The following is a 26,931-nucleotide window of genomic DNA, read 5'->3' on the forward strand; positions in this document are numbered from 1 at the left end:
GAAGCGGAGGGCTCCCAAGCTCAGCCTCTATAATGGTACTGACGAAGCCCTCAGTCTTTTACTCACAGGTGCCAGTTTCAGGACCAACAGGGAAATAAGGCTGAGCAGAAGGAACTCTTTCTTTACCGTGGTGACGAGTGAAAGATGCGCCCAAATTGTGTTCTTAAAGCAATAACCTGTGTGTGTGTGTGTGTGTGTGTGTGTGTGGGTGTGTGGTGTGTGTGTGTGTGTGGTGTGTGTGGTGTGGGGTGTGTGGTGAGATCTATGAGAAAGAATAGACCAAAACAGAACAGAAAACCAACCATGAAGGTGACTACAGTCGGTTCCGAGGGAGACCTTACGTTTCCTGTGCCACTGAAGAGCAAATGAACATCTTTCTTGCTTCCACACAACACTTGTTCACAATTAAGCAGCTGCAAGGGACTTATGGGACTGCTCGTTTGTGTGTCCTGTGGTACCACAGAAATGTCCTCAGAAATGCAGTCCGTACTGTAGCAACCTTCTTGTTTGCATTTCTGGAACCTGACTTGGAGGCCCCAAGACAACTTAGACAAAAGAGAAAGAAATAACAAAAACACTTTTAACACAATACCGAACAATTCTTTCTGCTCCTATACTCCTCACCCTCCAAAAGCACCTAAATGGGTCTCATGTGTTAAGTGTGTGTTTGTAAGTCGAGGTGGACTGGCTGTGCTTACTTAACACGGCGGGCTGTATTGAGAAGGACGCCATCAGCAAATTACGGTCAACACAGGGGCCGAGCTGGTGACAGCTTTAAAGGCTCTTTTTCCTTTATTTTCCCTCCACCCCTTCCGCTACTTGAACGCCGTACGCCTGTGTGTGTGTGTGTGTGTGTGTGTTGTTGGTGTGTGTGTTGTGTGTGTGTGTGTGGTGTGTGTTGTGTGTGTGTGTGGTGTGTGTGTGTGTGTGTTGTCAGGTCTGATCTAACAGCGAAAGCTCGGGGTCATTTTCCCATTCCCAATCAGGGGTACCGGCTGCGCCAGGCCAACCTGCACACTTTTGAAACACTCATACCCCAGCTGAGGAAGGCACACAACACACACAACACAACACACAACACAACAACACTCACACACACACCACACACAACAACCACCACACACACACACCACACACACACACACACACACACACACACACACACACACACACACACACACACACACACACACACACACACACACACACACACACACACACACACACACACACCATTGCAAGCCAGCTTACTATTATTGCAGCATTTTAATACACAGAAATATGTGTGCATGCCGTGTATACACATACACCAAAAATATATAGCCAAGGACACTTCCATACCGTGTAAAAACAAGCCACACACACACCTATACACATAGGGTCATGTGGGGCAGCCTTGGGCGATGGGAGGAGGAAGGGAGGAGAGCGGAGTCAGCCTTGCCCTCAGCCATGGCATCCTTTCCTTGCCAGCTCCCTAAGCCCTGAGGGACTGAGGTAGAGGGGGTAGGGGGTGGGATCCTTCCATTTCTCCCCCCCTACAATTCACCCCTTAAAATGCACTCACACATACACACATAGAGAGAGCCCAGGCCTCCAAGCAGACAGGCTTACAAAAGGGTGAGATCACTCCTAAATAAAAGCTTTGTTGGTGTGCCAGTGCCAGTGTTGCCCTCTCTGGCCTACCAGAACCTTGGCAGCTAGGTTCAGCCTTTCTGTTGGAAACAGCAGGGTGAATGCCTCAATGGAAAATATAGTTTCAGGAGATGTAGCAGGCATTCAGAAGAACAAAACACAGGGATATAATAAATAAAGAGGAAAACCAGGCTAGTGGGCCAGATGTATTTCTATTCTTCTATCATGGGACCTCGCAGCTAGTCTCCCTGGCCAAAATGTAAAAAGTAGTCTGATGTATGTTTGTAGGAAACGCTGCCATAAGCATAAAAGTCTGAACTAAAGTCCTCCTGCTGGAATGAACAACAACATAAAGATGCTAACGGAAACTAAGAAGGATGTAGCCCCAAAGCCAAGTCTTTCCACATTTAACAACCAGGACTTAAAGATAAAAAAAGAGAGAAAAATGCTAGACCTATTGATGGTGTCCATGGCAACCGGATGGAGATCACTGAAAAGAGACCGAGAGAGACAGAGTAGCCTGGAGTCCGGAGGACCACCTCCTCACCAGATCCCTGCTGTAGCCTTTAGACAACCCGCCATCAAGGTGAGAGGAAATAGCAAACAGTCAGGAGAGAGCGAGAAAAGGAGTAGGCCTATAATGTACCAGCCTGTAGGTGTTTCAAATTGGGAGTATTCTCATTCCTGTTGTTCTGCTCAGTCCCAGCCAAGAGACCTGGCCTAGACAGCAGGCCAGACGTCTGCTGCACACAAACACACACACTCAGTCTTTTTCTTCTAATTTCCAGATACAGATAGCTGTTTCTTCCTCTGACCTCTTTTAATTTGCTCTCCCTCCTGTTACTGAGGAGGAAAAAAAAAGTGCTCTCTCTTGTTTCCTCCCCGGGACTAAACAATCCCAGTCTAATTTATTTTTTGAGGACAGAATATGTACATGTGTTAATGGGAAAGTCGAATCAAATTAACTATAATTAGTCAAACTGAGAGGTGAGCAGAGGCAGAGGTATATAACATGGGAGACTTGTTCAATGCTGGGAAACTGGCACCCCCCCTCCCCCTACCCTCCTCAAAAACGCACACACATTTCCTCTGCCACCTGCTGCCGCACACCCAGCGACGCCACCCTCTCCTCCACCCTCTCCTGAGCGCAGACACCCGTCACGCTCGCTTCAACCCTCCTGAGCTCAGACTGTATGTGGCACGCAAACATGCCGACACACAAACTAGTTGTGTTGTGACACATTTCAACAAAAAACCTGTGTGTGAATTTCGCAAGCGGCGGATCCTGACTCCTCTAATCTCGTCAAGAAGACATTAACAGACATCTCATGAGGTGATACAGTAATCTGTTTGGACAGACTCGCAGTGCAGGAATGCATGAGGATTATGAAGACAAGCAGTGGGGGCAGAGGGGGAGATGGTATAGATGATCTACAATTCATAAAGTGAAGAAGAAGACAGCCTCCGGGGTCCAGTACCAATTCAGTTTGTATTGGGCGCACTGTATGTGTGAAGTGCATAACTCTTTTGGTATTGTAAGTAGCAATAATATACCCTCAAATAACAAACAAAAATTGGTGTAAACTTTCAGTGGGTATTCCAGTGAGAGATCCTTTTCGTCTCAAGTATGGTTCAGACTTAAACAAAGCTGAATACTACAATTTACCATAATGCAAATTAGTATCGCCTTTAAAAGAAATACCCGTGTGGAGAATTTAACCAAAGTCTAACTCTCACAGGCTTTCTGCCAAAAAACTGCAGTCTCCATGCCCAAGCCAAATGAACCCTAATGACATCATCAGTGTTGTTTTTTTTAAACTTTGGAAAGCTCCATCCTGAACCAGAAAAGAGATAGACAACTGTTTTTCAAAGGCTGAATAGTCATCTGTGTGATGAAGGAACTGAACTTTATGTGTAAAATCGGTGCCCCTTTAAAAGCCCCACTATCAACAGGTGCCTCGCTCCACCGGGAGGCTAGTTAAGATAAAAGTGGCCCTGCTAAAGAGGTCAAAAGCAGTATTCAATCAGTCAGTAAGCTATACGGCATTTGTTGGCTCCATTAAATTGAAAGCCTGTCTTAGCTGCAGCAGTCATAAGTAACCCTAACCACCGTTGCAGTAAATCATTAGCTAAATGGCTAATTCCACAGATTAGCTTTCTTGGCAGCTCACCGCCTAGAAAAGTTAAAGGTGTTTTATTTTAGAATTATATGATTCCATCAATGTGACGGGGACCATTTGGTTTGATGAATCGTTTTGACGAAGATGGATTACTTAAAGACATATGAAAACATGTTAGTGTACCCCCATGTAGCATACAGTTGGAGTAGCTTTAACCTTGCCGAGTAATGATATTCGAAAAAGCCCCGATACTAATACAAATCAGTGTTACTGTATCAACTTAAATGAAAGACTAACCTGAAATTAATAACATATATGGTAATTTTCTGATTGACCAAACCACATTTAATGACCGTTAAGTAGCCTAAACTGATAAATGTTCACTTAGATAAACAAAGGTGTTCATTTACTAATGAACCACTAAGCAACCACTTACAATATTTCCCGGTTATATAATAATATTTGACTGTTATTTGCGTATTTTAAAGATAGTTCACACTCTAAAGCACTGAGTTTCTGGGTGTATTAGTAAAGTTCACTCACCTGCATGCTCCAGTAGCATTTGTGCGATGTCCATGTGTCCATTTAGAACAGAGTCATGCAGAGGACTGATTCCGCCCACCTGGTTATCGAGTATTGGTGCAGGGCGGTGTTGTAGCAAAATCGCCACACACGCAGCGCTGCCATGGTTGCACGCTTCATGCAGAGGAGTCCAGCCTGCATGGTCTACATGGTGCACATAAAAAGCACACACAAAAAAAACAAGCGCATAAACTTTATGTATTGTTTATCTATTGAGGGAATAAACTTAGATAGGCATTTCATATATCTATCACATCGAAGCCTTTGCTTTCAAACAGTGAAATAGATAAACTTCCAAAGTAGTTTTAGACCATTTGAAGGTTTGACTGGAGGGATGAAACATTGAAGATGACTTATTTTGGCATGAGCAGGCTAACCCACTCTGTTGCAAGAGGAAAGCGATTGATTAGCTAAGGGCGCAAATAACTCGGCTAGCAAATAAGATAGCGTACGTACGTAAGTTGAAAGAACTCTGTGCTGAATTAGGTAAAAATGAAAGGCACCTTGCAAAGTAATTGTGGCTAATAATGAGAGCATTTCAAGATTTGATGTGATTCTTTATATCAAAGAATTATTTATTTGTATTATTTATTATTATTATTATTATTATTATTATTGTTTTGCCTGAAGAAATAAGACGACTAAACAAAGGCGCGTAAGACTGATAATGCTATTATGAATTACCTGTACTTCGGACACTTGTTTTTGGCGTTACAAACAATTTGCTAACCTCTACCAATGTGCGTCTTACATAACATAATCATACAAAAATCAGCTTTTCCAAGAAATATAAAGATAATTGAGTCCATATTTGACACTGTTTATAAACAATGCTAATGAATAGACAAGTTCTAAAGAATACAAAATATACCATTTGGAGAACGACACTACGGAGATCGGTTTTAACCGGTTGAACGACTCCAACCTTAAATGTTTGCGTGAGTAAACTCGGGCCTGGTTAAGAAAGATAGCTGCAAGGTAGTGGCTGTAATTTGACCATTTAGCATATACATAGTTCTGCCTAATCACATTTTGGACATCAACTCCTGCATTAGCCCCCAACAGAGACGCTAGTCAATTTATGCTGCTATTACAGGGCTATTACAAAATTGGAGAAACCTTTAAAACAGCTCAACATTTCCATAAAAGGAGGGAAAGTCATTATATTTGACCTAAAGGGACAAAAGAAAGTCACTCTGAAATATCACAAGGCATTCAATTCACTTAGCAAAGTCACCGTAAAGCTATAAATCTGAGCCTCTAAACGCATCCAGCTTTTTCTAGACACACCCTTTAGATTTTAGGTAAAGGTTAACCTCAATGATGACGCACACGCACTCCTATTTCTTCTCACCAATTTTTTTCCCCCCCCGATGTTAATCGCTTTTTCGAAACCCAAGAGCAAACAGTGGGAGTGCAGTCAGATGACGGTGAGACGGAGGCTACAGATAAAAGCGAGAAAGTCTTACCTTTAACGTTGATGTCTGTGCCAGGAAGCGCCAGGATCTGAAGCACTGTTTCCACTTGGTTCCTCTTGCAAGCTCTGTGGAGGAGGGTCTCTCCTTCGACCAGGACACACACAACGGACAAACACACCCAAAAGAGAGAAGAGAGAAATCCAAAATTAGGGTGTGCCCCGATGTCCTGCCCATTGTCCCCCTCCATATGGTGAGCAAACCAATAAAATACCACAGAAATGTCCCCAAACACCAAAAAAAAAAAACCTGACCTAAAAAAGTACGAACCGCCAATGAGGATGCGATTTAAGTAGAGTGATGAGAAAAGGGGGGAGATCTATCAAATGAATCAAATGAGATGAGACTAATTTGCCTCGCTCTTTTATAGGCACAGACACTTACACCCTGAGCCGAACAAAGTTAAGATCGGGGCAGTCGGCGAATGAATGAATGTAAGGGAGAGAATGTAGTCTTGCTTCCTGTCCGCCCGTCCCTATATTGTTACTTGAGAGGAAGTTATGGTAGACAGCCCACGCACAAAGCCTCGAAAAAGGATTCTTCACAGATCCCAGTGTTCAAAAGCTCCGCTGGGCATTGCCAGTGTCACCACGTGATATTTAATCTAAACTACCAGTGAACAAGCGTGGCAAAACGCTCTCGAGGAAGTCCGTTTACATTATTAAAAACACACATTTATTCCCCCCTCTTCCCTTTTTTCTCATCTTTACCCCGTCCCTCACTTTTTCCTGATACAATATTAAACCAGGAATATATTAGCGGGCCAGAGCCCCCTCTTTTCATGTATGGCTGAACTTCAGAGGGAAGTTAAAGGCCAAGCATGAGTGGCTCTGTGCTTGCCAGTATAATACAGCACTGCAAAGCCCATAATAAATGCTTTACTAGCTCTCCCCAGGATGCCACGCCTGTACAGGGGCTCCACTCCAGCGTGCAGAGAGCACAGACTGGGGCAGAAAGGAGGGGGGGAGGGGGGGGAAGAAGAAGCAGTGGAGGAGAGAATGAAAAGGCTTTCCTGCTAGCATATAGGGGAAATATTGGAAATCCTGGATACTATTCATCCTGAAGAATTCTTTTCTTTCACGAGGTGTCTTTGATGATGCAGAGGACGTGTTAAATGTCATCCACCGGTAGTATAGAGGTTGAATAGTAGAAAAAAAGACGGGGAAAGGGTCGGAATGTTTATTAACAAGAGGATCGTTTATATTCTCCAAGGAAATGTGATGCAAGTCAGAAAAACGACATACTGTGTATTATAATGTGTCTCCTCTAATCTTAGTTATAAATAATGCTTAATTGTATTTAACCTTATGTAGTTGACCTTTCAGCTTTAAGTAATAAAGAATCTCTTAGTGGCAACAGGCTGTTAAAGGTTACAAAAGTGAAATGGAATAATGCTGCTCGGGTGCCAATGTCGACAAAAGAGACTTAAAAGCATAAAAAGCAATGCAATTGTATTGTAAAAAACAACCCCTGGGAGCAGTTTGGGGAAACAAACAGTCCAATGAAGCACATGGCAACCGATTTCAAGTCATTCGTCATTCTAAAAGTATGTGTACAAATCATATTAAATTACACATTAAAAAAATACATGTGTTTGCCAACCTAACATGAGAAAGCAGCCATTGGAGGTTGTACAGCATGACGAAAAAACAATAATGAGGTCAATCCATGTAGCAAACCGATATTTCGTTATCTTAAAATCAGAAACACCCGAACAGAGGGTGAAGCCCGGTCCGGACTACAGTCACTAATGAGTAAGCTGTACTGTGCGGCACGTCAGTGTTCTACATGGGCTGCTCTGCTATTACCGGGCTCTAAAACGCTGTGATTAAACACCCATTCCACTACACCCCATGTGTACACATCCTCGCAAATGCCAGGGCCAATCCACGCACTGTTAAATCACTTTAATGGCTCCAATTTGGACACAACGCCTCTATTATAGGGGTAATTGCATGCTCAGCATTTACAAGCACGGAAAGGATAAATCCGCCTGTCCTTTTCTATAAATCCCCCGTTTCACACTTTAATAGAAAAGTGAAATGTATGTGTTGCTCTTTATATCCCTCAGTCTGCTTGCTACACTCCTGTAAAGTGTCGCTTGGCCCGCCGATCCCTGGACCAAAAAGCTGCTGGAAGCCTGTAACAATGCTATTTGCGATGAATGTGTTGGAAAGGTATTCAGTGCCAGTTATTGGATATATTTTAGACTATTTGAACACTACTGCCGTCGCTGGGCTCGAAGAACACCACGTTAATTCCCCAGCATCAAGATTACTGCAGCCTTTACAGTGCCTCAAAATAATTTACTGGCATTAACGCAAGTGACTATCATTTTAGCATTCCACTGGTGAAGATTTGAATGTAGGATACCTCCATTTAATCAGTGATAAACCACGTTGGGCAACAGCCTAGCCCCTCTGTGCCAACAGGAAGTAATAAGACACAGAGTGTCTGTTAAATAATAGCAAGCAAATTCACTGTTGCTTGGAATAAACAGTGAAAGTGAAGCCAAACTAAAGTATATAAATGTAATATGCAAGCTTGGCTCCAAAAATTATTTTTCTCTCTCGTCTTTTTGTTACACCGTGGTACGAGCAGATTTATTACTGATGGCACGTAAAGGTGCAGTAGGAATGGTGGAATGAACAGGCACAGATCCTAATCAATGTTCACTACAAAATCACTGGGTAGAAAAATAGATCATAAAATAGATTGGGTAATTAAATGAACATCAGTGAGACAGTGTTTTAACTGCCCAATCTGCAGCACATAGACTGCTGAGGCAGTTTAGGCCTTAGCCTAATCCAACCACACTACAGATAGTGCTGCCGGCCAAAGTAGTGTGGTTGCAGTTTGCAAACAGTGTATGAGGACTATGCCATAAGCCTTGAGCATGCTAAATATATTTTGAAGAAGGATTAATCTCTGATCATCTATTAAAGTTCTCTCATTTCTGGATACAGTTGCTTGGAATACCTTTAAATTCCCAATAACAAATCCTAGCTTTTGAACTTTGCTGTGCTAATGTTGACTTTAATAGTTTCAGGATGACATGAAGCTTAAAGTAAACAGACTTTAAGTGATGTTACACACAGTAGTTTTTGTTTGACAATCTCCACACAGTGTATTCAGGCTGATTTAGATTGAAATCTCTGCCGAGTCTCCGGGAACAAATACTCATCTTAAAAACAGAGAAGTTCTTCCAAATCCCTCAACCCTTCTCAGCTTCTTTGACAAAGATACTGAGGTTCCAGGAGGCGAGGCATGTGCTCCAAAGCAAAGAAGTGCAGCATATAAGAAAGCAGACTCACATATGTGGGTGAAAAAAAGCCTGAGAGAGAAAGAGAGTAAGGGAGAAAGAGAGAATGGGAAGGGATGAGAGGGCGAGAGGGGAGGATGCTGTGCCGATGGTTCATCAAAAATTAATGCCGACCGCATCGGTATAGAGATCACGTAGTGGAAAAACAACACATGCCAACAGCCTTGAGACTTCTACCTCAACCCCCCACCCACTCCCTCCACCCCTCCTTTGCACCGGCACAGGGCCTTTCTGATCAGGTGCAGGGGGGAGATATGAGCTCTGACACCTTCAGGAGTTCACACAGAGTGCCATGCCTCTAATTGCAGGAAGTTCCACCAGTACAGCCGCTGTATATCCGCAGCCCCGCCCTAATTGCTGCATTTAATATCCCTAAAATGGAGATCTGAGGCGCATTGTGCGTACTAATATGTGTTATTGTTTTGTGTGAGGAAGCCATTATTTCTGTCCATGCCATTTATTTATTTATCTATTACTTTTTTTTTTATAAAAGGTGAATAAGACATGAGGAAAAAGCAAAACAAAAAGCACAGTGTTGAATTTCAATGCGCATAGAACAAGATGATGAGGAGGCGTAATGCGGCCCAAACACTGCCCTGAACACTCGCGCCGGCAAATTATGCAGTCGAGTTGACTTTACAGCTGACTAGATGGAAGCGTGGTCCGATGCAAATCAATCACTCTCTCCATACATTATGTGCTCTTCATTAAGCTGAAAGTGATGACAGAGCTATCATGTCCCTCTTCACTGATGACCTAGTGCAGTGCATCAGTCCATTAAAAGTCCGCTACTTGCAAATGTGCAGCTATATTGTCAAGCAGCCGTGTGTGTACGTTTGTATGCATGTGCCTTACCTGCTGCGTTGACTCTGTTTAAACCTTTGGGGACGTTCTCTTTCTCCAGGCTTGTTTCATTCACCGGAGAGCAATCAGCACTGTGTGGAGACAAAGGACATGGTCAAAGGGGGTATGAGAAAATCCACATGTATGTGCTAAACTTAATTCAATAAGAGATGACACTAAATGTACATGAACAGTTCTTTAAGTTTCAATGACTGACCATTTCAGTACCACAGCGAGGAGGCCTAATGGTACAGAGTGGAATGGGAATGACTTTACTATGAAAAGGTGCCATCAGCAAATGAATCCCTCATGAAGTTTTATCATTTTATATGAAATCTGACAATATCTGTCAAACCCCTACTGTGTTGGCCACACACACACACACACACACTTCACACTCCCAATCCTCCATTCCCATCTCCAAAACACTTTTCCTCCCACTTAATGCCTCAAACGCAGAGACGGCGAATTCGATGTGAGCAAGCACATTAGGAGGAATAACTAGTAAAAGAAAGTGAAGCCTCTTCAAAGTAGTGGCGTGCTAATAGCTGTGGGCTGTCACTAGTCCTGTGAGTGGGTATGGGAGATCTGCCTACATGAAGCCTGACAGGTGTCTGGAGTGTATATGTCGGTGCACGTGCGCGTGCGCTGCATTGAAGCGGAGTGCCATCCGTATTACAGGGAAGAGGCTTGTTCCCTGGTAATTGGCTTGTTCAGAAGCCAGGAAGGAGCTCCCAGCAGTGAGGAGGAAACACACGTCCTGTCACGTTGCTTGTTATTAGCAGGGACAAGGCTGAGAAGAGAGGAGACGAGCTCCGTGTGTGTGTGTGTGTGTGTGTGTGTGTGTGTGTGTGTGTGTGTGTGTGTGTGTGTGTGTGTGTGTGTGTGTGTGAGAGAGAGTCCATAAGAGTGTTTGGTATAAGGGTGTACCGCTTCTCATCTCGGTACACTTCACCCAAGTGTCCCCTGTCCATATAGCCTGGCAGCAGTGGAGGTTGACAGTACTTGGCTTGTATACGCCCCAGTCTCTCCGTCCCTCATGGTTTACTTCAGCGGGCCAGCATGCTGTCAGTGGCACAGATATCAATTAAGGGCCCGGGGCAGCGCCTGCCCTTCGAGAAACGTATGAGCAGTAATAGAGGCAATGGGGAAGATCAATGTTTGCATTGTAACTTTCAAATTGCTTTAATTGTTGTTGTATATCCTTTTCTTGAATCCATCTGATATTGTCTACATGCAGGTCTGGTCAGAGGAAATTGAGCCAAAGTAATGCAAAGTTAAATGGCTTGAAAAGATAACAGCAATACACAGAGCTTGATTAAGCCAGCGGGAGAAAAATGTAGTTTAATTACAGCTTCCCTTCTGCTAACAACACTCACTGCCACGCAGCCAGCCGGCAAGTCAAACGGCCATCTAAACAGTCGGTCAATCAGCCGGCCTGTCAGCTTGGTATGGCTTGGACGAGTGCCCTGATGCCATCCTGTCTGTCGGTGCAGAAGCAGCACACTCGCAATCTCACACACTACAGCAGCCGCGAGTCACAGTAAAACAACCTAATGCGTTCTAACAGCCAGAAATGAAAGATAAAGGGGTCATGTGGCTCCTCTCCACCTTTATGACCTACTCCTGCTGTTTTCATGAATCCAATACCAAACATCTTGCAGGGTTTCGTCTTGTGCTCTACGGACCCTTTGAAAAGGCAGATAAAACTAAACTGAAACCATCTAAACAGTTTTACTTCTCCAGTGACACCACAATCACGTGTGTGCCATTTAAACACATTTCTTAAAATGCTGTTTTCACATCTTCTGAAAGTCTGAGTATTGTGCTCTAACAATAAGTAAAGTGGGTTTCTTAAATGCATTTTTTAAATAATTATACTGAGTCATAGCAGCAGCAACAACACAGATAATTGTTTTACAAATGTTAGGATATAGAGGAGTGTGTCAGGATCATAAATGCTTCAACAGAAGGTGTGGTAATTGATTAAGAGTGTCAACATTGCTGAACACAGAGTATCATAAACTCATGCATGAAAAATGAGGAAACAAGATTTCCCTTTTGGTTCCTGTTCTCAATTCATCACAGACTGTGTCATTTTGATTTCATTCTTTCTTTGCAGGGTCAGATGATTTTACATGCCCTTTGGCATTTCTTTATCTCATCCGCACAGATTGCATTCCTTGTTTCATACAGTTCCTCTCACGTCTGTGTCAAAACAAACTAAAAAGTGGAAACTGTGGGGAGAGCAGAGTAGAAAGCAGTGATGGAGGGACGGGGGGGGGGATCAGGCGGCACATGCACCAGTAGCCTTTACATGAACCTGCTCCCTGGTGGCTCCTGCCCTTCTCCAGGCCAACTACCTGCTGGTGGAGCAGCAGATGTCTGATACCAAGTATGTAGAGTGTGTGTATGTGTGTGTGTGTGTGTGTGTGTGTGTGTGTGTTTTCAGAGAGAGATTTAGTATGCGAGGGCAGATCAAGAGAGGTGAAGACGGACGGTTAAGGCAGAGAGCTGGTGGTCGTAAGGGAAGACACAAAGGCCTGATGGGATATCCTAGTCTTTCTATCTGTCGGCTTCCTGTCCAAATCAGACTCAGCACTGTGAGTGAGTGTGTGTGTGTGTGTGTGTGTGTGTGTGTGTGTGTGTGTGTGCGTGTGATGCAGGGGTCTAACCTCCCTTTGCACCCCTCCTGTCAGCCAGCTCACACTGATAGGATCAGACCTGGGCATGACCCATCACATGCCAACTCCTCATGCTCCGTCTGACCTCCATTTGCCTCTCCCCAGCTTTCCCTCAGTCCCTCCATTCATGCTGCTCTGCCTCCCACACACACACACACACACACACACACACACACACACACACACACACACACACACACACACACACACACTCTCCAGGTGTTCCTTTGTTCCTTTTCGCTCACATTTCTCATCGGGTCCTTGCATTTTCACCCGATTTTGCACTTAAATCTATAGGTGGAAATCTGATAAGGGAGGCAGATAACTGCTGGTTGAATAGACCTGTTATTTTAATTTAGACAAAAACAAGATACAAATAATAATAAATGACAAGATGCAGCTAATTTGAATGGTTCCCAGAAAGTGGGTTGTTTATTACCGAGTCATCGAGCATGAGACCAGCAACACGTGTGCAGTTAGACACCCATTTTTGATCATTTTCTAAACTCTTAAACGTGCCCTTTTCACTTAAGAAACTTTCAAACAACCAAGAGACTACACTTTTGGCACATGTGCAGCCACCACCTCTGTATGTGTGCTCCAACATGGTCAGCCTGTGGCTTTATGAAAATGTACCTGTGAGACTTTGACAGACAGATGTGCGAAACTGACCTGTAGCCGGCCCCCTGGCTGGCGCCGCTGTGGGGGGTGGGTCCGGTCCTGAGGCAAGCACCGCTGGGACACTGAGCTAAATTTCCCAGAGCAGGCAGGTAGGACAGCACCTGTCAGAATTCACACAGAGACACACACAAGGTCAAACAGGGCCTTTACATTGTGTGTAGATGTGTGTTTGGCTTTAGGGGACGGAGGAGGCAAATAGACAGGCCAGATGTTCTACTTCAAGCTGTCTTTGTCCCTCTTGCAGAGAAATGCAATATAATCCATGTTCATTTTCACAATGCCATTTTAACTAAATGTCTTTGAATTTTAACAAAAAAGCACAATAGAAAAAGGAAACTTAATCATTAAAAGTTGTGAATTTATCTGAACATATTTTAATCAGTTTGTTGTATTGTCTTCAATTACTGTGTATAGCAAACATCAGTGTGTGTATGTATTATATAAATGTTAATAACCTTGCACACTCATTCTGCCAAAATCACTTTCAAAGAGTATATTAATTACATGTTGGGCCAACTGAATACCCCAACATTTAATTTTTACAAAATGCCACTCAATTTTATCCTGACTTACTGAACTAAGCAGCACACGACTGTTGTGATTTGAAACTAAGAAGTGCATGGCTCAAATTATGACGAAGCCTGTCAATTGCAAAATACAGGAATGATGAAAAGTGTAAGTAATGGGAAGATGTGAAGTCAGTGAAGAACAAGATAAACACACCATTTTCTTAAAAGAGATGGGTTCATCTCCAACTGTGAATCCATTTCTGCAGCAAAGAATCCTGAATATGCCGTCTGCTAACACCAATTTAAGTCGAGTAGATTTAATCCTGACAACTAGCTCTGCCAGCACTACCGGAGACACATCTACAGGACAAACGGACACAAAATTGTCAGTGATGCATGTATTATATCATGTATTATTATTTTTAATTGCATTGAATTAAATAAAGTAAAAAGCATTTGGGTCAGAAGACAATTTTTTTTCTATATAATCCAGGTGTCGCACTACTGAAATATGTTTAAAATAAATTAAAAGTATGGTACCGATTCTGTTAAAAGTGAATGACTTATAGATTATGTATTTCATTGCATTGTAACAGCTTGGAAGTAACTACAGTATCAGTCAATATTAACAAACGGCACATATGTATGCACAAATATGTATCTATACCCTGGCTGATGACAGCAAAATGCTCAGCGAGGTCTTTGAGACCCTTCTCCACCAGGGTCTGGTTCAGTTTGAAGTGCTGCTGACACCAGAACTCCACCAACACGGACAGCAGGTCCAGAAGGTTGTCCGCCAAACGCAGATTCTGCTTCTCGTCCCTATGAACACAGTCCTTTGGTGATGACAAACAAAAAAAGTTTGAAGTTTGTTATTCTGGTCCGACCCGACCAAACTGGCTATTTTCTTGGGTGATGTAATACACCATCCAATGTGAATAACAATGCACAAGTTCCCCAGTATTTACCTCAATGAAAGCCTGTAACAAAAGCCTGGTGAGTTGTTTCACAGCTCGGGACAACAGCGTGGAGCGCTCCCACACAGTCCAGAAGGTTCCATACAGCAAGGATCCTGATGCAGAAGCAAAAGAGACTCCTCTTCTTTCAGGCAGTACAAAATCACTGAGACAGAGAAAGGCAGGGGTAAATAAAGAACAGACCATCTAATGTAACAAAAACAGTTGCATATACATTAAATTGTGTGGCCAATATTACATGCAGCTTGGTAAATATTTGTTGTTGACTTGAGAATGTTCAGCTAGGTGAAAAGAGCTAACCTGTTAAGCCCCGAACCTATTTTTCAGAAATGACATTTCCAGAACAAATGACCATAACTACACTTCTAAAAGGGGAAAATTAATAATCTTTTTTCTCAAAGCAATGAAAAACCTGTGAGTTGGATGTAGAAGAGTCAGAATCAATATAGATGTTTTTTATTTTTAAAGTAAATTCAGATTGAACAGAGCAAAAAAATGTAAATTATTGTGTCCGTCCAAAAAAAACACATTACTTATAGTGAAAACCACCATTGAATGATGGGATAGTAGACTAAAAGCTTTAGGAATCCAAACTATAACATATGATAAGTACCCTGTATCTAGATTGATGCAAAACAAGTGGAATGTGACCTTTATAGAGAGATTTAGCACAAGAAAACCACTTCTGGGGTCATTTTGGGTGGACTTGACCTATCTCTGGCCCCCCTTGGTCAATTTTGATGATTGACATCTCTTTTTAACCGCTAGAGCCAATGGAATCGAGGGGAAGTTGCACACACACACGTTACCAAATAAGGAGCGAGAGTGACGGTAGCCAAAACTGGAAGCTGCGATACGCTCTGGTGGCTACCATTAGCAGCTAAAATGTCTTCTCCGATTTTTGCACAAAAATTGAATAATGGATCATCAATAATTTTTTCAAACTGACAGACACATTGGATTAACCTATGGATTAAACTTCAGCTGCGTTTTTATCGTTGTAATGCAATTGAACACAACTTTTGATCAGAATAACAGCTAAAGGTGAGCATATCTCCGTGTTTTGCTACCTAAAGCTACGTCGTGTGATATCTGTATTTGCTTCCCCTGTCGCGAGTTCTAATCGCTCAGTGATGATACTTATATTTCTATAATCTGTAGAATCTCAGCATGTTAGCTTGTTTGTGCAGATCCAATAAGTATATCGATCGGTATAGCTAGAGTTCTGTGCTAAGTGCATTAGCATGTTCTCGCTCAGGGCTCATTTAGACCCTTTTGTTTCGGTAAAAATGGTTCGTATCATCAGTTAGCTGAGTTTCTTCCCGTTAGGAGGGTATGACACATTCATAGTTTTTTTTAAATATTAAGAAGCCCTGAGACACAGTGTCGTGAAAAAAACCCCAAAAGACCCACCGAAGGGGTCTTTGGGGCTTAACAGGTTGACAACATTGAACGTAATCTTAAAAATGCGGACCCCTTCGCTGCCAACCACGGCAGCTAAAATACCATGATATTTTTGGTTGCAGATTTTATTGAAGTAGGTTACTGATTTTGGGGACATTTCTCCACAGTTTGGTTGGTTAACAGAAAAGACCAACCATATCACCATAACTGCTCATATAGAAGTTGTTACCCGGCATTGACAGAGTGGAGTTCTCCCTGGAAAAGCTTGAGGACAAAGGCCAGAAGGTCACTGTGGAACTGTAACAGTGTTGGAAGGGCAGGTCCAGGGAGTGGGTGACAAGAAACCCCAGTGGACAGGCAATAACTGAAACAAAAAACATATAGAAAATCAGTAAATAGAAGATTATTGTATTATTACATTTTAAATAAATGTCAAAAATGCTTGGGAAATAATATATCTTATAATGTAGAGAAGGCAATTATCTTTAAATCTCCTGTTTAAGAAGTGTACCTGATGGCAGTCTCTAGAAAAGGCCACAGGCCCGTCTTACACCGAGGACACTGCAACACCTGGGAGAAATATTTTCTCACTTTGCAGTGAGCCATCCATGGAGGGTTGGTAATGAGCAGCTTGTACATGACACGCCTCAAATTCCTCAGGTAGAAAGATGTGGCGTGACCCTTTGACATAATAAAACAGACAACAAATAAAGTTTGACTGGTTTGTATATGTGGATACACAGTTAAAGATGTACAAAAAACATCTTACAAATGTCAAGATATTAAGTAAACAGGTGATGCTTTTGTGCAGCCCCTGAGGCTCTTGCAGCAGCTGGTGGGAATTTGTGCATTCTGGATGTTTTGGTCCTACCTGCTGTGCATATCCTAAGAGGGAGACCAGGTATGGGGCTGGTGGCACTAGGCCAGGGAACACAGCACTTTTGATCCAGTCCAAGGCTTCAATGAAGAGGCCGCACTCTATCATACTACCAACATTGCTGGAGTCTGTTTCTGTAGCCTGGAGGAATAAAAGAACTTTGATGAAACGTAAAAGGTATATGGAAAGTAGGAGAAAAACATTGTACTCAAAGAGATGGACGGCAGAAAGAGGAGGGCAGAAGGGTAATGGAAATCGGAAGTGAATGGCCATCAAAAGTTCCTTGAGGTCATTTCTGACTGTCTGTTACTGGCAAATAGCATAAGCATTCAGAGAGTACAGAATGGAAACACGAGCACTTATAATAGCAATCTGATGGAGATCCACTTGGGTAAGGTGTGGACAGGACAGTGGAGATTATTGTTAATAGGCCTGCCAATCAAAATTCTCACATCAGCTGACAGTGGTGGTTAAATCGGTGACCTGAGTATGATGCGCCCTTGCTCTACATGTCACTTGCCATTGAAACATATGACGTAAAGGAAATTGAATGACCTGATCTCCTTGATGAAACGAATAGTTATTTTAGAGATGTATGGTAGTAATCGTGGAGGGGAAGGCAGGTGGGTATGTACGTGTGTCTACCTGGGTCTGCAGACTGTGTGGGTCATGGTAACCCAGAAATTCGAGGAAGCACATTCTCGGCCGGCCCTGTAGCAAAAACACCCCATAAACAATGTCAAATACAAAGGGAAAACAAAGGTCATTTAGAAGCTTATTAAATGATGACAAGAAACTCAGCTTCAGTCCTTCTTTGCAATATGCTTTCACACAAACAAACACATACACACCTCCTGTTTGATGACATAATCCCTGAGCTCACTCTCCAGTTTTGAGAAGTCAACATCAACCACACACTCTGTCTTCGTCTTATTAGCTGGGTGATCATCCGTTAGATCAAATTTCATATCCACTAAATTGCTCTGCCAAAGAAAAATAATTACAGATTTTTAAAACGTTTTCGGGCAAATATTCTGACAATGAGAATAACGTTGTGAACCCAGAGAGTGAGTGAAATGAGTTTGGCTTACCCCAAATAGGTGCTGGACTATGTGGCTAACAGGGTAGCAAGGAGCATTGTGGTATTCTGAGGCCTCTGTGATGGGTTTAGCCATGACATGAGTGACAGAGGCAGGAGAGGGAGGAGGGCAGTTGTATACTTGGGCTTTGCCTGCTTTAAGGAGCCTAGGAAAAAAAAGATTTAGTATAATACCCTGCAACCTTGTGATCATATAAGAATGTGTTGTAAATTTGCGATTTCGGTGATACCTTACCGTTTGAACATGGCCCTGCGCGCAGGCTGTTGGACCTTGAGGAGGACCCTCCAGCCCTGGAAGGCTCCCCCCAGCCGCCCACTGGCCACTTTCTCCCTCCACTGCCTGACAGGGTAGAAGGAAGATGTGGCATCTGTGGAAATTGACACTTCATAGGGTCCCTCTGCGAGCCAGGAGCCATTCTTAAAACTGTCCAGCACATATTCTGGAGTCACCACCCACTTTCCTTTTGGGGGTGGGGTGTTAAGAGAAGTTCAGTTAGATGATTAGTTTGGATATAATTAAGTCAGATTTTTAAAAAAAATCTTCATTTAAAATGATAATGACTGACCTGCAGCACAGGCCGCCAAAAACTTCTCACTGGACAAAACTTGAGGGATAATGAGATGGGTGCAGGCCTGTTGATAGACCTAGAAGATGATCCCAGCATCAGTGTACAGTTCACTTAAAATCATTAAAATAATTCTTCAACCACAAAATGAGCCGTTACATATCAATCATTCACCCTGTGTTACCTTGCATTATACTGCACAAGTGTTGTGAAAGTTTGTAAATAAAAATTTTCATAGCTTTGATTTGTTAAATGCAGCCCCAATTCACTTTAATTGATCAAGTCTTTTCAACCTTTTCTGATTCCTCTTTCACCCAGGAGACACGCGAGAAAAACATCTTGAAGGATTCAAGGTAACACAGTGCGAGTGATTTATCTACTAATGGTTCGTTTTGGGGTGAAGTTTTCGAGTTAAAGAAGTTTGTACAATATAATATTGTGAGCATCCTGACAATTTTTCATTTCACTAAATCCTAAAATGTGTAAAAATAACTACAGTAGTACATAATTTGAATAAACTACAGTAGCAAGTTTATTCTCCCAGTGTAAAGTTTCAACACACCTTCCTGACAGGAGCACATCAACAAAAAGAGGAACTGCTGTCAGCCAGAGGCACATTTGTTTTGCATGTTTACAAAGAACACAAAGGCCAGCAGGAACCACAGTATTTTCCTACTTCTTGTTACACATGGCAGTAACTGATGAAACATACAGTGACACCAGTCCCTGTACATGAATAGAGTTTAGCACTACTGTCTGATATTCACTCATTTACAGTTAGTAATGTAATATAATAAAAGCATTTCACAAGAAGTGGTTGCCATGTAAATGCAATTAAGATAAGTTCCACACTGGAAGTTTAAGGGTGTGAATTTGTATCCGTTTGACTTATTTATGGCCCTTTATCCAAAATAGATAATATGTCAATCACAGCTGCCTACAAAACAAAATGTACTGTAACATGAAGATAAAAAAACTGTCAAAAGTCAAACACAACCAGATACCATCATCAATCTATACATTAGGGAAACAAATGGAAATCCATCAAAAGTTGCAGGACTATTTGACAAAATATAGTAAAGCCTTGGTTGAAATTCTGTGATCACTATGTATATGTATTTCTTTTTTGACAGATTTTTACTCACTGAGCCACCTATGTATTTTCCACCCAGCTGCCGGATTCTCTGGACCAAAACTCTCTTCTTATCACGGATCTTGAGCCCAGATATCTGGAAAACGTGTTTGCAGCTTTCCATCCTGATATTAAAAACACATACAAGACAACATGATGCCCACGTGCATAACACGAAAATGACAGGTTGCAAGTAAACTCATCCCTTTCGCTTTAGAAAATGATCCTGCCATTCTTGTTTGACTGGATGACTTGGATTGGCTCCACATCAAGTTCAAAGACCATTGGAATAAACACGAAGGGGAACAATTGTATAATCCAATCTTTAAAAAAGACACTTGATTTGTTTAGAAATTGAATTTGACTAACCTAGTTAATGTATAGTTCCAGAACAGGTTAACGTTCCTTGCATTCAACCAAATCAATATGGGTCTTCTCAAACTTTAGGCGATATGCACTTAGTAATGTTGGCTTTAACATGGCAGTCTGAGACTAAATGATCAAATATATACATGAACAATCTTTGTGCATTAACTAGCACTTTATTCTCTGTCGTCATCAAAACATCTGACTGTTTGTCTACCTTTCCTCATACCACCGATCATAACATGAGTCCTCCAAGTTACGGAGAGGCGCGCCAAAACCGACATCCACTAACGTGAGCAGTGTTTAGTACAAGCGTTTGGCTGCTTCTGCCAAATACATGTATAACTTCGCGAACAAACATATATGGCGACTTTGTTCATCAGTATTAATAACAGCTCTGCATATGTGTTAAATCGTTAAATCCCTCAGCTAGTTCACCCGCCCAAACGCATTTGTCGACAGTTTACCGGCATACATATGGGAGGGGAGGCTAATCATATAGAAGTACATATTACAGGCATAAGCAACATTAAAACGACTATATATTGGATTTAAAAGACTTAAAACACTATAGAGATTAGCTAATTTCACAGAAATGTTACCTACTGCTAGCACAATCGCGTATATTTCTGCCATTAAACAAGTATCCCCCCTCCCCCTATTTAGTTGGCTTCTTCCGTGAAGCGGAAGTTTTCATGCAGCTACTTCCGGGTTGTTGTCACGGACGCTTTCTGTCCCCGGAAATAACGGCAATATCTGGATATCATACAGCACTTATTGACTATTGGTGATGGTTGATTGATCGATAATATTAACAACGTGATTCTGACAGAGAGCCTGCTTATGAAACCGTAGAGCTGTTTACGAAAACTGCTGAATTAACGTTCCGTGACAGCGAGATAAGCTACCATCACAGTAACCATATAAACCTAACGTTACGTGGTGGCATATTTGCTGTTTAAGTGTTTTGGTATACTGTTTTTTTAAAGCTACATATGGCTGTCTTAACATAAATGTGGCAGCAAATGAGGCTGTCCATATTCCTGTGTGTGATGGATTAGCATTTAAACGAGAGACAAATAAAAGGAGCTTTTGAAAGGTAAGAAACCGTTAGCCAAATTAAAGGCTACATGATGTAACACTGAACCACTATGTTTATGTGACACGGGTGCCATGTGAATCGAGCACATTTAAAAGTTAGCAAGTACAGTGGCAATTCTTTGTTATGCTGAGACCGACTGCCTTATCTGTGACACATGGTCAAATACTATAAGTTGGTAATGTTTAAAATCCACTGATCAGCATTTAAAGTGACAGTCTGAGGTATCTCTCTAATTGATGTGTTGCTTACATCTACAAACAGATGCTATTTCTTAACACCAGGCTATAGAAGATACAACTAGTATAATATAATATCATTAAATGAGCTTTATTTTCAAGCCATGACTTGTTTTGATAAATAGTTAACATTAATTTTGATAACTATGAAGTGTGATGATTCTCAGCTTTTCGGTCCATTGTATTATTTAAAACTGAATCACATTTTGGTTTTAAGCTGTTTTTAAAAAAAAAGAAAACTTATTATTTTAATGTGTGGTCACAGAGGTCTTTTTTCTGACTATGGATGAAATGAAAAGCAAGTAAAAGTCAAGAGCTCCACTCTCTCAGTCACTTGTTTTGTACACCTCTCAACATATACAATATGTGCGATTGTACCACCAAAAATACTCAAAATACTGTTATAATATTCAAGTGTACCAAATGAGAATTAAATTAGAATATAATGCATTTTAAGCCCTGGTGATAAAAGGATTAAGATGAAAACGGTATTTTAAATATTATATATATGCACATTAAATACCTTTGGGTTTTAGACCATTGGTTAAAAAGACAATAATTTAAGCAATTTAACTTAGGGTCTGTTATATTCACTATTTTAACTATTATCTGGCATTGTACAAACTAAATGATTGAACACTATAGGCTATACAATTAATTGATAATATAAATAGTTGTCTGTGCATCCATATTGGACATATTCATCTTTCCAGCTTAGGATGTATTGATATAGTTAATTTGTACCTAACTGCAGTTATTAAATACAACCATTGAAACTTTCATGTTTATGTCTGTTCTCCTCCGGTAAATGAATGTTTAGTAAATGATTTAAGCTACACAATATGAGCTGCTCCAGTGTAACAATATTGTCTGGTTTTTCAATATTTGTAATTGACTCATTGCTCAGGGTACTTTAATACTGTTGAATGATGATGATTATTACAGAGAAAACAGCAATGACAAGTAATATCAGGATTAAGTCATGTATTATTCACCCCCTCAGTGTAGGCTAATCACATGGGCATTTGTTATTATATTGCTAGTTGTTTCACCGCAATTTCTAAACAGTCTTACACAACATATTTTACGAAGATATGGTGTAGACATATTTCCCTATAGTAAAGGAAAAAAAGTGATCAATATATCTGAAAATGAGTAGTGCCTATTAAATTGACCAGAACTATCACTATATCAGGAGGGATGAAACTAAAGCCCATATAAGGAGTTACTGTTAAACAGAAAATCAGTCAAATGCAGTGCGCTGTAGTGGGACTATGTGGTTGCACAGCAACAGTGAAGCCATGCTCCCCCCTGAGAGTGCATTAGATAATTCTCCCCAGTATTGTGATCTTAGAATATGCACCTATTTAATTTATCATGTTTCCTTTACTGCAGACTGTTAGGTAAAAGGTACGCTCTTTAAAATAGTGTTGACTTGACATGCTCTAAGTAGCTTTAAAGCGACGGCCTGGGGGACATGCTGCTAAATATTTCAGGACAAACTCATTACTGTAAATGGGCCTGTTTGTTAGCCTAGCTGGGGTAGACAGGCAGCAGCAAGAGAGATAGGACAGTGATGTGTGTGTGTAAGTGTTTCCCCTGATCTAATAGCTGTGGAGTGGATGTCTGAAGCAGGCAGCGTCTCAGTGCCTGGCCCAGTTGTCCCTGTTGCAAGACTGTGAAACACACAGGGGCTCTTCCAACATCTGCTTTGTAAAGAGCTAATGACAAGACGATGGAGACCGGATGATTTAAAGTATATTACTAATGAGGCCCTGTGTGCTGCTTGGAGAATCCTAACACGCTCACTTACTGTACATGTACACACTTATGCTCAAGTTAACAGATGATATGTTGGCGGACCAGGAGGTAGACACCCAGCAGACATACATTCAGAACTCCTGTCCATCTGTGAGTCTGTCTCTGATAGGTGTGCAGTGTTGTAGACAACACACACACAAATGAAGGGTATTCACAATAACATTCAACCACTTACACTGTATGGCTTAGCCCAAATAATTACAATGTTGAATATCTAATCCATGGATTTAAAATGGTATTCATTTTCAGAAATGGCTGAATAAAGACCCCTACTCAGACAGTGGCACAGAGGGAGTGTGTTGATGAGGGGAAACAGTAAGAGAGAAGAAGAGAGGGAGAAATAAGAAAGGACAAGCTTAACTGGTGTGGCTGTCAGCGGAGGAAAATAATATTTGTCCAGCTGGACAGGCCTCCCTTTGTGCAGGCTAAATGAATGTTGAGCTTCCTGTCTGCCCTGTCAGGGAGAGTGGCACAGACTGTATGCAGCAGTGTAGGAGCGGAGCGGAGTGTGGGGAGCTGTTTGGAGTTTGACAGGGATTATTAAAATCAGAGCAGATGACGAGGAAGGGGCGAGAGGCGGAGTGTGAGAAAGCCAAATTGACACAGACACTCTCCATTACCTTCCACTTGACTCGCGTTGATGACAATGTTGATATGAGACCCGGCAACGCAACACTGGTGTGGGATTGGCTGTTAGCATGAGCGTTAAGCACCACAGAATGGGGGGGGTTGCCCACAGTTGTGGCAGAGACGTAAGATGAGTTGTTTATTTAAAGCCTCGACTGAAGAGCACCTCACCTCATTGTTTATTTATTTGGTCTATTTTTTGTGTTGCTTTGTTAACTCACTGTAGTGTCAGTAGGTGGAAATGGTTAGAGGCTGAGGCAATGCATTTTGATCAGGGGTCCTCCAACTGCAAATGATTGTCTGAGGAAAGAGGAGGGGAACTGGAAGAAACCATTTTCATTGATGATAAGCTTCCTTTTGTTTCAGGTGCAATTGATTTGTGCCTCCTAATAAGACTCCTGTTGAGGAGATTTCAAATTATTATACTCCTGTGTGTGTGTACATCATGTGTGTGTGTGTGTACATCATGTGTGTGTGTTCAGTTTCTTGACAGACAGCTGTGATAATACAATACTCCACATCTCTGTTATTTGGTGTCAGCCTAAATTGTTGATTTAATCCTGACACCAGTGCTGTCTTTCTCATTATTTTGCTTTATGAACGGATACATGTCATGTGGCGTGGCATGTTTCTAATGTTATACAGTATGGCCGTCTCTCTTTCTCTCTCTAGTTCCTTTTCCCTGCAGAGCAGCATGGAGTGGCCGGGGGATTTCCCTGAAGACCATGCCTTTGTTGATCTGCTGGTTCCAGGGGTTTCCAGTGAGCTGGACTTTGAGCAGCTCCTAAAAGACACAGAGGAGAAACTCAATCTCAATGCGAGCAGGTCAGTTAAGAGAAGAGAAGCAAAAGCATTGACTTAATATGCCCTCTTGATCATTTTGAGCTACAATTACACTAAAGTGTTTTAAATGTATAGTTTTACTACTTTCTTTGACCTACACTTGACCCCTAATTACTTTTACATCACTTTAGGAATTTACTCTTTATAATGTCAAAGCCAGATTGATATTAGGTACTGGCAAAAGAACAACAGAAAGTGGAGTGCAATATAATGTGCAATTCAGTATGTGAAAATACACTTGCACGATGAAAACGTATATACAGTACATGTACCTTTGACAAAACATAGTTCCAGCTTCATGATTTTATTCCTTAGCAAAATGTTTACGTCTGTGGAACTGTTTGTTTATTCTTTTAATTTTTTAAAAGCTGACTTTGTGCTGACAATAACAAGAATCCATTTAAAGAGATGAGCAACCTGCATGACCGGTAATATAGTGCCAGCAATATGAGCTGCGTCGCTAGGTAGTAACATGAAATCTAAATCAAAAGCTGAATATTTTGGACTGTTTTAATTTCTCTTTCGCTCTCTGCAAATCCATAAAAGTTAAATCATGCTGAGCTCCTGAATGAAGAGGTCTAATTTAACAAGTAAACCACGTGGGACAAAAAATTTGAATGCCCGCTATCAAAAATATTAAAACTTTTAAAATAGGATTTGTTCTTAAAGAAACCCCCTCATTTTATTGTCTGGTTTCCTTAGTTGGGATTAAAGGATTTTTACAAACCATCTAACACAACTATCAGAATTCTGCTGGAGAATAAAAACACTGATTTCCTGACCCTATACAGATGGCTAACAGGCCATTTACATGATATTAATCACAAAGACCACAAAGTGTAGGCAATGTGAAGGCATAACAGAACAACATCTTCGATAAAGCTGTATGTTTTTGTATGTGAAATATAGAAATCAAACAAAAATCGGAATACAACTGACTCTAAAATAAATAAATCACACTCCACAGCTGAAGAGCCTGCATTGGTTCATACAGTACATACAGCAGCACATCAAGATAAATCTGGCCAGTTACAGGTAACTGTAGGTGTGCGCTAACCATTCAATAGCAGTAAAGCCTTCATCTAATTTGTTCTGGTTTCATCTGTGCTCGTAAATGTTTCTGTTCCTCTAGTTGAGATGTATTTTTTTTTAATTGAAAGTCATTAAGAGTCCATAATCACACTTTACAATGGTATTCCAGTGTTCCTAAAATGTGTGGTATACACTTTAATAACATAAAGAAAAAGAAGAATTGTTCTTAGTGGTTCAATTAAATGATATGCAATGGAATACGATACAGTTTACTCAAATTAGATTTGTTTCCTTTTGTGCACTGTTACTGAGGACTGAAATATAGATGACTGTCTATGACCCGGACGGGAAAAGTTGGAGAGCCCAAATAGACTGCTAAAGAGAGAGACATGGGGGTGGGAGAAAAAGAGAAATCTATATTTCAGCTCTTTTATCGTTTGTGGCGTTGTGAGGCTGAGGGCAGATGATGAAGGACAGGCTAAATGTAGCAAGTGAACAAAGCCTCACTCTGGTACCATTAGTGGCTGGGACTCATCGGTTCCTCACGCTCTCTCTTTCTCTCGTCTCTCTCTGTCACCCTCCCCGTCTCTCTCTTTCTTTCCTTCCTCCTTCTAAATGGGAACATAATAATTGAAGATTCCACATCTTGAAATGAAAACCCTTGGGTAGGTAATTCAAGGCTTATTACAGAAGGCCAGGCCATTTTTCTGCTTTCTAAGCATTAAAGGGTTATTTTGTGTTCCTGCAGATGGGAGTGGGATAACCATTATGAGAACAAAGCATCCGGATAATGGAGAATGGGGCTAAAAATAAGGCAATCCTCCTCTCGCTGTGGGGGACTACTGGTCAGTGTCTGTCAGGCTTCAGCTAACTCCCTCCCAGACTACTTCAGGAAAGCCCTTTTACCGTCATCCAGGCAAGGTCTTGCAGGGCCTCTTTTTCGCCTCAACCAGGGTGGGCTGTAGACACACACACACACACACACACACCCACCCACCCAC

At 41.6% G+C, this 26,931-nt stretch overlaps 2 protein-coding genes across 3 annotated transcripts in view; one reads left to right on the forward strand and one right to left on the reverse strand.

Moving 5' to 3' along the window:
- The window catches only part of slf1 (SMC5-SMC6 complex localization factor 1), a 35,457-nt gene extending 14,572 nt beyond the window's left edge, over positions 1–20,885 (reverse strand). Inside the window, exons 1-17 of the mRNA XM_010782906.1 lie at positions 20,872–20,885; positions 19,917–20,028; positions 18,772–18,850; positions 18,441–18,666; positions 18,198–18,351; positions 17,958–18,089; positions 17,752–17,817; positions 17,101–17,247; positions 16,741–16,910; positions 16,459–16,593; positions 14,817–14,970; positions 14,516–14,684; positions 14,063–14,208; positions 13,331–13,440; positions 9,987–10,066; positions 5,804–5,896; positions 4,296–4,478 (exon numbers count right to left, since the gene is read on the reverse strand). Coding sequence (XP_010781208.1) covers positions 4,296–4,478; positions 5,804–5,896; positions 9,987–10,066; positions 13,331–13,440; positions 14,063–14,208; positions 14,516–14,684; positions 14,817–14,970; positions 16,459–16,593; positions 16,741–16,910; positions 17,101–17,247; positions 17,752–17,817; positions 17,958–18,089; positions 18,198–18,351; positions 18,441–18,666; positions 18,772–18,850; positions 19,917–20,027 — 2,155 coding nt within the window. The 5' untranslated portion in view covers position 20,028; positions 20,872–20,885. The remainder of the gene's footprint in view (positions 1–4,295; positions 4,479–5,803; positions 5,897–9,986; positions 10,067–13,330; positions 13,441–14,062; positions 14,209–14,515; positions 14,685–14,816; positions 14,971–16,458; positions 16,594–16,740; positions 16,911–17,100; positions 17,248–17,751; positions 17,818–17,957; positions 18,090–18,197; positions 18,352–18,440; positions 18,667–18,771; positions 18,851–19,916; positions 20,029–20,871) is intronic.
- Positions 20,886–25,915: 5,030 nt separating this feature from the next.
- kiaa0825 (KIAA0825 ortholog) overlaps positions 25,916–26,931 on the forward strand; it is a 116,573-nt gene continuing 115,557 nt past the window's right edge. For both annotated transcript variants that reach the window (XM_010782912.1, XM_010782914.1), the window contains exon 1: positions 25,916–25,943. The gene's annotated coding sequence lies outside the window, so the exon portion shown is untranslated. The remainder of the gene's footprint in view (positions 25,944–26,931) is intronic.

This window comes from Notothenia coriiceps, unplaced genomic scaffold (assembly GCF_000735185.1).
Source record: "Notothenia coriiceps isolate Sejong01 unplaced genomic scaffold, NC01 NC01_scaffold00024668, whole genome shotgun sequence".
NCBI classification, from domain to species: Eukaryota; Metazoa; Chordata; class Actinopteri; order Perciformes; family Nototheniidae; genus Notothenia; species Notothenia coriiceps.